At 48.6% G+C, this 13032-nt stretch overlaps 1 protein-coding gene across 1 annotated transcript in view; it reads left to right on the top strand.

Moving 5' to 3' along the window:
• The window catches only part of LOC136671610 (protein kinase C-binding protein NELL1-like), a 146770-nt gene that overhangs the window by 54267 nt on the left and 79471 nt on the right, over positions 1 to 13032 (top strand). Inside the window, exons 5-7 of the mRNA XM_066647355.1 lie at positions 5843 to 5939; positions 7443 to 7515; positions 8808 to 8890. Coding sequence (XP_066503452.1) covers positions 5843 to 5939; positions 7443 to 7515; positions 8808 to 8890 — 253 coding nt within the window. The remainder of the gene's footprint in view (positions 1 to 5842; positions 5940 to 7442; positions 7516 to 8807; positions 8891 to 13032) is intronic.

Below are 13032 nucleotides of genomic sequence, written 5' to 3'. Positions count from 1 at the left end.
AAAACCCAGCACCCCCGACTGTGCCCTCAATACCGCCTTAAACACACACACACGGAGGTAATTAGGTGCCGAATGCTGAATGTGAAGCGATAGAACAGAGGAAACAGGTTCCTTTACTCTGTAAAACACAGAGCAGGATGTTTGTAGGAAAAGTACTTCTGTATTCACAAGGTCGACTCTGCGAGGCCCTGAGAGGAGCCTCCAGTGATTTGTTGGATGTTTTTATGCGGAAAAAGCCGCTGACATCGTAAAGAAAATGTAAAAATAAGAGCAGAGATGATGGGTAGGGCCCTGATGATGCTGCAAATCACTGCATTCCCTTCTCTCCCACAAACCCCCCATTCTCTCTCTCTCTCTCTCTCTCTCTTTGTCTGACTCTCTTCCTCCCTCTCTCTCTGTCTGACTCTCTTCCTCTCTCTCTCTCTCTCTCTCTCTGACTCTCTTCCTCTCCCTCTCTCTCTCTCTGACTCTCTCTTCCTCTCTCTCTCTGACTCTCTTCCTCCCTCTCTCTCTCTCTGTCTGACTCTCTTCCTCTCTCTCTCTCTCTCTCTCTCTGACTCTCTTCCTCTCCCTCTCTCTCTCTCTGACTCTCTTCCTCTCCCTCTCTCTCTCTCTGACTCTCTCTTCCTCTCTCTCTCTGACTCTCTTCCTCCCTCTCTCTCTGTCTGACTCTCTTCCTCTCTCTCTCTCTCTGACTCTCTTCCTCTCCCTCTCTCTCTCTCTGACTCTCTTCCTCTCCCTCTCTCTCTCTCTGACTCTCTCTTCCTCTCTCTCTCTGACTCTCTTCCTCCCTCTCTCTCTCTGTCTGACTCTCTTCCTCTCTCTCTCTGATTCTCTCTTCCTCTCTCTCTCTCTGACTCTCTCTTCCTCCCTCTCTCTCTCTCTCTGTCTGACTCTCTCTTCCTCCCTCTCTCTCTCTCTGACTCTCTCTTCCTCCCTCTCTCTCTCTGACTCTCTCTTCCTCCCTCTCTCTGTCTGACTCTCTTCCTCTCTCTCTCTCTCTCTCTCTCTGACTCTCTTCCTCTCCCTCTCTCTCTCTCTGACTCTCTCTTCCTCTCTCTCTCTGACTCTCTTCCTCCCTCTCTCTCTCTGTCTGACTCTCTTCCTCTCTCTCTCTCTCTCTCTCTCTGACTCTCTTCCTCTCCCTCTCTCTCTCTCTGACTCTCTTCCTCTCCCTCTCTCTCTCTCTGACTCTCTCTTCCTCTCTCTCTCTGACTCTCTTCCTCCCTCTCTCTCTGTCTGACTCTCTTCCTCTCTCTCTCTCTCTGACTCTCTTCCTCTCCCTCTCTCTCTCTCTGACTCTCTTCCTCTCCCTCTCTCTCTCTCTGACTCTCTCTTCCTCTCTCTCTCTGACTCTCTTCCTTCCTCTCTCTCTCTGATTCTCTCTTCCTCTCTCTCTCTCTGACTCTCTCTTCCTCCCTCTCTCTCTCTCTCTGTCTGACTCTCTCTTCCTCCCTCTCTCTCTCTCTGACTCTCTCTTCCTCCCTCTCTCTCTCTGACTCTCTCTTCCTCCCTCTCTCTGTCTGACTCTCTTCCTCTCTCTGACTCTCTCTTCCTCCCTCTCTCTCTCTGTCTGACTCTCTTCCTCCCTCTCTCTCTCCCTCTCTCTTCCTCCCTCTCTCTCTCGGTCTGACTCTCTTCCTCTCTCTCTCTCTCTGACTCTCTCTTCCTCCCTCTCTCTCTCTGACTCTCTCTTCCTCCCTCTCTCTCTCTGACTCTCTCTTCCTCCCTCTCTCTCTCTGACTCTCTCTTCCTCCCTCTCTCTCTGTCTGACTCTCTTCCTCTCTCTCTCTGTCTGACTCTCTCTTCCTCCCTCTCTCTCTCTGTCTGACTCTCTTCCTCCCTCTCTCTGCCTCTCTCCCTCCCTCTCTCTCACTTTCTGACTCTCTCACTTTCTGACTCTTTTCCTCTCTCTCTCTCTCTCTGACTCTCTCTTCCTCCCTCTCTCTGTCTGACTCTCTTCCTCTCTCTGACTCTCTCTTCCTCCCTCTCTCTCTCTTCCCCTCTCTTCCTCCCTCTCTCTGTCTGACTCTCTTCCTCTCTCTGACTCTCTCTTCCTCCCTCTCTCTCTCTGACTCTCTCTTCCTCCCTCTCTCTCTTCCCCTCTCTTCCTCCCTCTCTCTGTCTGACTCTCTTCCTCTCTCTGACTCTCTCTTCCCCTCTCTTCCTCCCTCTCTCTCTCTTCCCCTCTCTTCCTCCCTCTCTCTCTCTCTGACTCTCTTCCTCCCTCTCTCGCTCTCTCTCTCTCATTCTCTGACTCTCTCTTCCTCCCTCTCTCTCTCATCTCTTTAAGTACAGTGTGTGTTCTCTCAGATTTCTCGAGGCTGAAAGCTCCTTTTCATTAAATGGTCTGGAGCTGAGAAAGTGCAGAGAAGATTGACAGGGTTTAAATCGTCAGGAAAAAGACTGAAAGAGAGATGGAGGGATGGAGTGGACGGAGGTGGACAGTAGAGTGCTTAGTGAGTAGAGCAAGTACATCATGGCCAGAGCAGAGGATGCTGAGCCTGTAATTACTGACCGCTCTGACGGGCAGCAGGAGAAGCGAAGGAGTGTAAACACAGTCTACGCTCAGGAGAATATTGTGGAGCTTTTCTACGGCATGGAACATACTGGACTCGGCTCTTTCCACCGGCCAAATCTGGTCCTGGTCCTGGAACCTGCTTCTAGAAACGGTTCCGACTGAGCCGAGTAGGTGCTGAATGTGAGGTGTAAACCCTGCAGAGCTCTGATTGGCCAGAGAGGCCTCGAGAGAGAGAGAGCTCGTAACATTCCTCTGAGGGATTTCTGAAGAGGGGCAGACGCTCCTTGGGTCGGTGGCTGAGGAAAATCTCCAGCTAAAGCTGAACATGCGACAAGAAAAACTGCACTGTGAGCAGTGGGGGCGGAGCCTTGTTCAGTCCAAGCACCAACAACAACGAATACACAATGAGTAAACAGCGCCTCACTTTACGTGGTTTTCCAAGACTGCTGTTTCCCACAGAACTGAGTTCTGGAGACTCACAATGTGGCCCTCAGATTTCTGCTGCTTCTAGAACTGACTGTTGACTGACTGCCTGTTAACTTCCTCCACCCCCAACAGGGGGCACTGTCACCAGATTGTCAGTGTCACTCACTTCACCCAGTTGGTGGTTTGTCGGCGCCGCTGCTGCTGTTATTGTATAATAGACTGAAAATGAGGTCTGTATCTGTGTGGAGGCTGTAATTTAGAGTCTGTGGATATCTGACAACACTTCATTAGCGCTAATTAGCATCCTGCCTTTACGAAGCTGAGCTCATTATCAGAGTGGAGTGAATGCTCTGTCTGTCTCTCTTTGTTGGGCCGGCGGTGGATGAATGACGTGGGACGGCGTTCCCTCTCTGTTCTGTTATTGATCAGCTGCTGACAGACGACGCCTCATCAGTTCACTGCTGAAAGGAAGCTGAAACGAACCTCAGTTCATACGCTCACCGCTAGCGAGGCCGCATTAGCATCCTAATGGACGCCTGTCTCCACGGCGCTGGGAGGGAGCTGTCGGCGCTCGGTAACGACGAGGCCCACGGCTGAGAAAGAGGAGACAGGGCTTTGCTCGGGAGTTAAACCAGCAGCTCATGCAGAAACACACCAGGAACATCAGCGATGTTCAGGAGATGTTCTCAATCAGTCCCAGAGGTCCTCACGACGCCAGCTCGTAAAATGACGCCGTGGTCTTTTGAAGAGGTTCAAACGCTCCTTGGATCGGTGGCCGACGAAAGAATCCAGCGAGAGCTGGATGCTGCAACAAGGAAGGAACAAACTCTACTGATCTGTCTGAACTGATGACGGAGCTATGTTCAGTCCCAAACAACAACTACACGCCGATACACCATGAGTAAACACCGCTTAACGTTACCACCACCGCCGTTGTTGTGGTTTCCAAAGCCCACTGTTCCCCTTAGAGACGGGGGTTAGAGACGACACTGATACATTTCAGAGGAGAGCTGTGGGAAACCAACCAGGGACCAATCAGAGAGTAGAGACCAGTAGAGTCCAGTAGAGGAGGAAGCATGCGGTGGAAAAGTGCCATTAGAGAGCCACAGGGAGGGGGCGCTGTGGGAGCGCACTGATGTCACTCTGAAAACAGATGGAGGAAAAATCACAAGCCCAGTAGCCCACTGCAGGTGTGAGTCTAGTGCCAAGTTCTGCTTAAAGAAGAGAGGAGGGAATGTGAAAACAGACAGAAACACTCTGAAGGCCCTTCAGCTCTGTGCTCACAGACATGGGCTTTATCTCTAAACGCGTGTGATCTGAGCCTCCGTCGCTGGAGCACTTCTGTGCTGAGGTGTTTAGCTCACTCTTCTGTCCTGCTACGCTTCTACACGGTGCAGTACGTGTCTTATTTCACTAATCTTCTGTTCCTCCTTCGTGTGTGTGTGTGTGTGCCGTCTGGGTGCTCTACTTGCAGAACACAAGTCTTTACCCCCTTTTCACAGACCTCCCCCTGACTGTGATTGGTCTCATGGTGTCACATGGTTCCCTGTGTGTGGGTGATCTGTGCAGCGAGGTGTTTGGGGTTTGGTTTAGTGTCAGGGTTTGGGTTTAAAGGGCAGTGGAACTGAATGGAATAAATACAGCACCTCTCTGTTTCTGTAGGAAGCTGTGTGTGTGTGTGTGTGTGTGTGTGTGTGTGTGTGGTGGGGGGTGGTTTCTGATCTGAAAGCTCATTGAGATGTGTGTAGAGCTGACAGGTGAAGGGTGTGTGTGTGTGTGCTGCAGTTTGATAATGCCAAACCTGCTGTGTTCCACACTGAGAGGATTCATACAGTCAGTCAGCGCTGAGGAGATATCACTGTACATCTCTCTCTCTCTCTCTCTCTCTCTCTCTGTCAGTTCTGATCCCTTTCTTTTCCTTCTCTCTCTCTCTCTCTGTCAGTTCTGATCCCTTTCTTTTCCTTCTCTCTCTCTCTCTCAGTTCTGATCCCTTTCTTTTCCTTCTCTCTCACTACCTCTTTTCTCTGTATTGATGGGGAGACTGTGTGCAATGTTCTAGAAACACAGAGGAAATAGTGTCTACAGCCATTTAACCACGCCCACTCAGCTTACAGCTTGCAGCAATTTAACCACGCCCCTTAGCTTGCAGCCATTTAACCACGCCCACTCAGCTTGCAGCCATTTAACCACGCCCACTCAGCTTACAGCCATTTAACCACGCCCACTCAGCTTACAGCCATTTAACCACGCCCACTCAGCTTACAGCCATTTAACCACACCCACTCAGCTTACAGCCATTTAATCACGCCCACTCAGCTTGCAGCCATTTAACCACGCCCCCTCATCTTACAGCCATTTAACCACGCCCTCTCAGCTTACAGCCAATTAACCACGCCCACTCAGCTTACAGCCAATTAACCACGCCCACTCAGCTTACAGCCAATTAACCACGCCCATTCAGCTTACAGCCAATTAACCACGCCCATTCAGCTTGCAGCCATTTAACCACGCCCCCTCAGCTTACAGCCATTTAACCACGCCCCCTCAGCTTACAGCCATTTAACCACGCCCCCTCAGCTTACAGCCATTTAACCACGCCCCTCAGCTTGCAGCCATTTGACCACGCCCACTCATCTTGCAGCCATTTGACCACGCCCATTCAGCTTGCAGCCATTTGACCACGCCCACTCATCTTACAGCCATTTGACCACGCCCACTCAACTTGCAGCCATTTAACCACGCCCACTCATCTTACAGCCATTGGACCACGCCCACTCAACCTCAGCTGTTCAGATTAATGTTGTTGTGCCAAATCACCAAAATGTTAAAGCGGATGTGTGGAGTTTGCTGTGTCTTCTGTAACGTTGTGTGTGTGTGTGTGTGTGTGATGGACAGGATTTACGAGAGAGTGATAGACCCTCCTCAGATGGACCTGACAGCAGGCAGCGGGATATGGCTCGGTCAGCACAGCCACAGACACGGGCTCTTCAAGGTACAACCACACTACAATACAATAACACACACTTTATCCAGTTCAGGGCGGCGGTGGGTCCGGAGCCTACCCAGAATCACTGGGCACAAGGCGGGAACACACCCTGGAGGGGGCGCCAGTCCTTCACAGGACAACACACACTCACACATTCACTCACACACTCAGACCTACAGACACATTTGAGTTGCCAATCCACCTACCAACGTGAGTTTTTGGAGTGTGGGAGGAAACCGGAGCACCCGGAGAAAACCCACGCAGACACAGGGAGAACACACCACACTTCTCACAGACAGTCACCCGGAGGAAACCCACGCAGACACAGAGAGAACACACCACACTCCTCACAGACAGTTACCCAGAGGAAACCCACGCAGACACAGGGAGAACACACCACACTCCAGCTGCACTGCTGTGTCTGACCCACTGAGGCCAGTAAAACAGGAAGGTGTTCTATTAACCTCCTGTGTCACCTTTGACAGAGGAATAAAGACTCTTCAAACCTTTTCATTACATCAGCGTCCTGAAGAATGTGAGACTGAGATGCGTAACGTCTCCCGTAACGAGACGAGGGGAGAAAACACAGCGCGGGTTTATGATGTAGACCATAAAAACCAGGAGAATACGACACCAGTCAGAAACTGTAGGATTATATCACACATGTCAACTAGTGTTTGGAAATAAAGTTCTCTCTCTCTCTCTCTCTCTCTCTCTCTCACACTCTCTCTGTTCTCTGTCTCTCTCTCTCTTTCACACACACACTCTCTTTGTTCTGTCTCTCTCTCTCTCTCTCTCACACTCTCTCTGTTCTCTCTGTTCTCTCTCTCTCTCACACTCTCTCACACACTTTCTCTGTTCTGTCTCTCTCTCTCTCTCTCACACACTTTCTCTGTTCTGTCTCTCTCTCTCTCACACTCTCTCTGTTCTGTCTCTCTCTCTCTCTCTGTTCTCTCTCTCTCTCACACTCTCTCTGTTCTCTCTGTCTCACTCTCTCTCTCTTCTCTGTCTCTCTCTCTCTCACACCCTCTGTTCTCTCTCTCTCTCTCACTCTCTGTTCTCCGTCTCTCTCTTTCTCACACTCTCTGTTCTCTGTCTCTCTCTCTCACACTCTGTTCTCTCTGTCTCTCTCTCTCTCTTATCTGTCTCTCTCTCTCTTTCTCTCTGTTTTCTCTCTCTCTCTCTGTTCTCTGTCTCTCTCGCTCTCTCTCTCACTCTCTCTCTCACTCTCTCTCTCACTCTCTCTTTCTCTCTGTTCTCTCACTCACTCTCTCTCTGTCTCTCTTTCTCTCTCTTTCTCACTCTCTCTGTTCTCTGTCTCTCTCTCTTTCTCTTTCTCACTCTCTCTGTTCTCTGTCTCTCTCTCTCTCTCTCTCTCTCACTCACTCTGTCTCTCTCTCTCTCTCTCACTCACTCTGTCTCTCTCTCTCTCTCTGTTCTCTCACTCACTCTCTCTCACTCTCTCTGTCTCTCTCTCTGTTCTCTCACTCACTCTCTCTCTCTCTCCAGGGGATCATGCAGGATGTTAAATTTGTTTTCGCTCCGAACGCTTACATCATGCAGTGTCCCAACCTCAATCGCAGTAAGTGAAATTCAGTTTTGTGTCAATTACTAAAAGCCGTTTGTATAAATGAGGTTTTCCCGCTGTCAGCGCCGCAGCTCTGCCCCGCGATTACGGGACGGGGCCTTAATGGGAATTTCACTCGCTTCTTCAGCACAGAGCCGTAATTATCACCACGAGCTTCTACAGCCACCTAAATCTGTTCTGAATTTAAACAGACCGTGGTTCTGCCGTGTTTCTGTGGAGAATGAACCCCAGCGAGCCTCTGTTTGTTGTTGTTGTGTCACAGAGAGAGACTCCTTCATCCTGAAGCAGTCGGAGGACACCGCTGTGTTCACAGGACCTTTACGTTCCCCACTCGTCTCCCGAGAGAAACCACGGATCAGCCACAGATCCTGAGATCTCTCAACTTTATGCAAATTAATGATGACACTGCAAAGCAGCTATGATAGGCTAAATCAGACCCCTCTAACCAATCACGGCCTCTGTCCCGTTCTCGGAGACGTTCCTGACTGCGGTTATTTATTTAAATGATTTATTGTTGTTGTGTTGTTTCTGTTGCACTGCTGGAATAAGACTAAGCCACTGTTCTGCTTCGTGAAGTTGCCCATTTAAGGTGGAATTAAAGCTAGCATTAGCCTCGACATCATGCATTTAAGGTAGAATGAAACACTCAAATCAAAGCTTAAAGCAACACTTGATAGATTTGGTATAATTCACATTTACGGCACTGTCCAGGTGGTTTCCTACCCTCCTCCAAATGATACATAGTGCAGTTTCTGCAGTGCTGAGCACAGAGCAGCAACAACAGGGGCTTTTTACTCCCTGTTACAGCTCAGTGGAGCATCACAATGATTTTGAAGCTGTGACTTTAAGGTAAAATACTACCTAGAGTTACTTTAAGTGAGAGTCGTGAAGTTAAACTCAGTCTAAAGGTTGTCAGTTGCTCTCTCTCCTGCCCTCCGCTCTGTAATGTCACGTCTTTCAGATTAAACAAACACAACTCACGCAGCCTTAAGAAACTAGTTAAACGTCAGACCACATCTGCGCCGCGGTCCGGAGAAGAGTCAGAGTCCGAGTGTCGACAGCAGGGTGTTTGTTCTGACGACGTAACCGTGGAGGAACCTTGGGAACGGTTTTGTTCGTTTACTCGCTATGGACTCCAGCGTAGACCCGAGGTTCCTCACGTGGCTGCGGTGCTGACCCGAGGGAGACGCACCTTAAGAGGACTGACCCTGATCTGTAATCATCTCTCTCTCTCTCTCTCTCTCTCCCTCTCCCTCTCCCTCTGCTGCTCTCCTTGCTTTTTTGAGCTTGTCCCACGTGCAGTGATTTCCTCAGCCTCGTTCAGGGCATCATGGACCTGCAGGAGCTCCTCGCCAAAATGACCCTAAAGGTACAGTTAAGATCTCTTCTGTTTCTCTTTCTGTGTTTCTCTCATTCTCTCTTTCTTTATCTCACCTGTTTCCATCATGTTTCTCTCTTTTTCACACACTCCTTCTCTCTCTGTGTCCCTCTCTCTTTCTCTCTCTCTCTGTACTCTTTCTCCTCTTTCTCTCTCTGTCTCTCTCTCTCACTTTATGTTCTCATTCTTTAATTTCTAAAGATCTGATAATTATAGTAAATTCCTGTGTTATTATCAGAGACACATTGTGAGTGAGTGTGTGTGAGTGTGTGTGAGTGTGTGTGTGTGTGTGTTTTCTGACTCTCTGTGGGGAGCGTCTCACCTCTCTCTGACATCACTGTTGAAAATGCATCAACCCGTGAAAGAGGCTGAAATGAAGAACATTACCCAAACACTGCTGCACAGCGCCGGCCGGTATAATGAGGCTGTGTGTGTGTGTGTGGTGTGTGTGTGAGAGAGAGAGAGAGAGGAAAAGAGAGAGGAGAGGTGAGCTGTTTACACGCTGTGTGCTGCTCATTATATCACTATGGAGCAGATGTAACCTGGGTGATACGCACAGAATAACACTGTGATTACAGAGAGATTCACGGCCCACCGGCTGAATGATGGCATTGGGCCTGGCCTCAGACCAGAACTCACAAACACACATTCTTACAAACACTCACACACACACTCTCTCTCTCTCTCTCACAAACACACACACACACATTCTCACAAACACACACACACACACACACACATACTCTCACAAACACACACACATTCTCACACAGACACACACTCTCACACACACACACACACACATTCTCACAAACACACACACACACATACACATACACACACTCTCACAAACACACACACACATTCTCACACACACACACACTCTCACACACACATACACATACTCTCACAAACAAACACACACACTCACACACACACACACATTCTCACAAACACACACACACATTCTCACACACACACTCTCACACACACACACATACACATACTCTCACAAACACACACTCACACACACACACACACACACACATACACACACTCTCACAAACACACACACACACTAATAGTGATAGTATTCACTGGTTAAACTCTACACTTCTGACCAATCACAGCCTGCGTTTGATGAGGAATGAACCATTAGAAATGATCTGAGTTTACTGTCGTGGTGTTGATAATTGTAATAATAATAATAATAATAATAATAATGTTATTATATGAATATATCTTATTGTTGCTGCCTGGAAACTTTAACGTGTTAATTGCTAGCATTTTACCTTGTGATTAATCGTGACTGATCCCAGAACATTGCTGTGATTGTTGTTGTTGATTGATCTTTATCGACTGACGCTGCTGAAACCAGTATGTTTCATTGTCATGCATTAACGATACGAGCGTCTTACTTATGAAACAATATGAAACCACAGTTTACTGACCCCTTGTGGCCCCCCACCTCCCGCAGTGGGGGACCCTCTCTATGGACCATAAACCCCTTTATTCAGAGATGACAGCGTAATTTAATTCTTTATTCTTGTAGAAATGGTAAATAATCACCTTCGAGACTGATTTTCTTCAGCTGTAAGGTCTTATCGGAGCGGTCCGTCAGTCTGAGTGTGTAAGGGATGTAAATGGAGAGGGAGGTGATGTCTCCTGGGGGTTAATAAAGGGGGGGATATGCCTCGGTGCCGGAGTCTGGTGTTGTGCCAAGTTCAGAGGGTTTTAAAGTTAGTTTCATAAACGAGAGGATATTTGATGTAATTGCAGTGACCTCTGCAATCTGCTGGACGTCACGAGGACATGAGGTCGTAAAGGAGATGAACGTGTGATTTATGTTGCTGTGGGCGCGAGAGCATTCAGGCGTGATATGGAGGAGTGGATGAGAATAGAGATAAGAGGGAGGGGTGATTAATTATAAACCTCTCAGCCAATCATATTCCTCCTGTCACACTCCTGTCAGGCTTTACACAGCTCTGCTCTAACCGGGGGGGCTTCAGCAATGCTCAATTACAGATACATGGACCATACAAGGGTGTGTGTGTGTGTGGAATTAGTTGAATGTTTGATTCCACCTTGAATAATGTAGCAGTTACACAATACACGAGGCTGAAGTTGACTTTCCATTCCACCTTAAATTGGTCGGCTATTACCTTCTATATGAGGCTTGAGGTGGCCTCTAATGACTGTTTAAACTGTTTAATGACTGCTTAAACCATTCCACCTTAAACTGTGCAAAATTTAGAATCTGATGAGGCTGAAATTGGCTCCATTTTCTCCCTTCTTTGTACTTTCCATTCCACCTTAAATCATGCAGCAGGTGAATTCTAATGAGGTATATTCTGAGTGGCTCTGCTTTTTCAAAGCCTCTGATATGAACTTTCAGGTCCACCTTAAATTGTGCAACAGTTACAACCTGATGAAACTGAAGTTGGCTCCGTATTTTCCCCGTTTCTGATCTGAACTTCCATTTCCACCTTAAATCACCAGCTTATTAATAGAATTGCTTTTCCTTTCTCCAAAAGGTTGAAGTTTCCCTTCCACCTTAAAATGTGCAACAGTCTAAGACTGAAGTTGACTCCATATTCTCTAAAATTCTGACTTGAACTTTCCTTTCCACCTTAAATTGTGCTGCAAATGTAGTCAGTGTATGAATGGAATTTTTGGGCCACCTTAAATGAAGCGTTTCTGTTCCCCAGGAGGTGGACATTTTTGTTTCACCTTAAATATGGCAGTGAAAGCCAGAATGAGGCCCCATTTAAGGTGGTATTGTGTGGATCTGTGTGTAATAAACAGTGTAGAGGATGGTGCTGGGTCTTTAAGGCTCGGCTCCTGCCGCGGCGCTCAGGGATCTCTCAGTGAGAAATCAGAGAGAGGTACCTCACCAGGCCGAGGCTGTTATTCGGGAGCTATGGTGTGACCCTGCGGAACAGCAGAACCGCGTTCTCTGCGGCAGCTGTGTGACCTTGAGCCTGGCGGAGGTCAGGAGCTCTGTTAAATGCAGCGTGGAGGAGAGTGTGCTTCTGTAGGACCTTCCTGTGATCAATAAAAACACTTTGATGCCCTCGTCGATGCTTTTAGACCTCGGACGCCACGGAAACATGAAAGGAGACGTCCACCCACAAATCCATAATTTAATACAAGCTTCTGACCCTCGGGAGAATTTTCAGAGGCTACCACTGCATCAATACTTTGCACTTTAAACAAAGCCTGACTTACAGAGATTAAACTTAGGTCAACATTTCCAATGCCAAGAGTGGGCCAGAGGAGTGTAAACCACCCAGCACTGGTGTGTGGAACAGTGGAACTGTGTTCTCTGGAGTGATGGGGTTCCTCTGGTGTGTGGAACAGTGGAACTGTGTTCTCTGGAGCGATGGGGTTCCTCTGGTGTGTGGAACAGTGGGGCTGTGTTCTCTGGAGCGATGGGGTTCCTCTGGTGTGTGGAACAGTGGAACTGTGTTCTCTGGAGTGATGGAGTTCCTCTGGTGTGTGGAACAGTGGAACTGTGTTCTCTGGGGTGATGGGGTTCCTCTGGTGTGTGGAACAGTGGAACTGTGTTCTCTGGAGCGATGGAGTTCCTCTGGTGTGTGGAACAGTGGGACTGTGTTCTCTGGAGCGATGGAGTTCCTCTGGTGTGTGGAACAGTGGAACTGTGTTCTCTGTAGTGATGGAGTTCCTCTGGTGTGTGGAACAGTGGAACTGTGTTCTCTGGAGCGATGGGGTTCCTCTGGTGTGTGAAACAGTGGAACTGTGTTCTCTGGAGCGATGGGGTTCCTCTGGTGTGTGGAACAGTGGAACTGTGTTCTCTGGAGCGATGGAGTTCCTCTGGTGTGTGGAACAGTGGAACTGTGTTCTCTGTAGTGATGGGGTTCCTCTGGTGTGTGGAACAGTGGAACTGTGTTCTCTAGAGCGATGGGGTTCCTCTGGTGTGTGGAACAGTGGAACTGTGTTCTCTGGAGTGATGGGGTTCCTCTGGTGTGTGGAACAGTGGGACTGTGTTCTCTGGAGCGATGGAGTTCCTCTGGTGTGTGGAACAGTGGAACTGTGTTCTCTGTAGTGATGGGGTTCCTCTGGTGTGTGGAACAGTGGAACTGTGTTCTCTAGAGCGATGGGGTTCCTCTGGT

Source organism: Hoplias malabaricus, chromosome 16, assembly GCF_029633855.1.
Source record: "Hoplias malabaricus isolate fHopMal1 chromosome 16, fHopMal1.hap1, whole genome shotgun sequence".
Classification (NCBI taxonomy): Eukaryota; Metazoa; Chordata; class Actinopteri; order Characiformes; family Erythrinidae; genus Hoplias; species Hoplias malabaricus.
The sequence above is the reverse complement of the archived record's forward strand: the minus strand, read 5'-3'. Positions and strand labels throughout refer to the sequence as shown.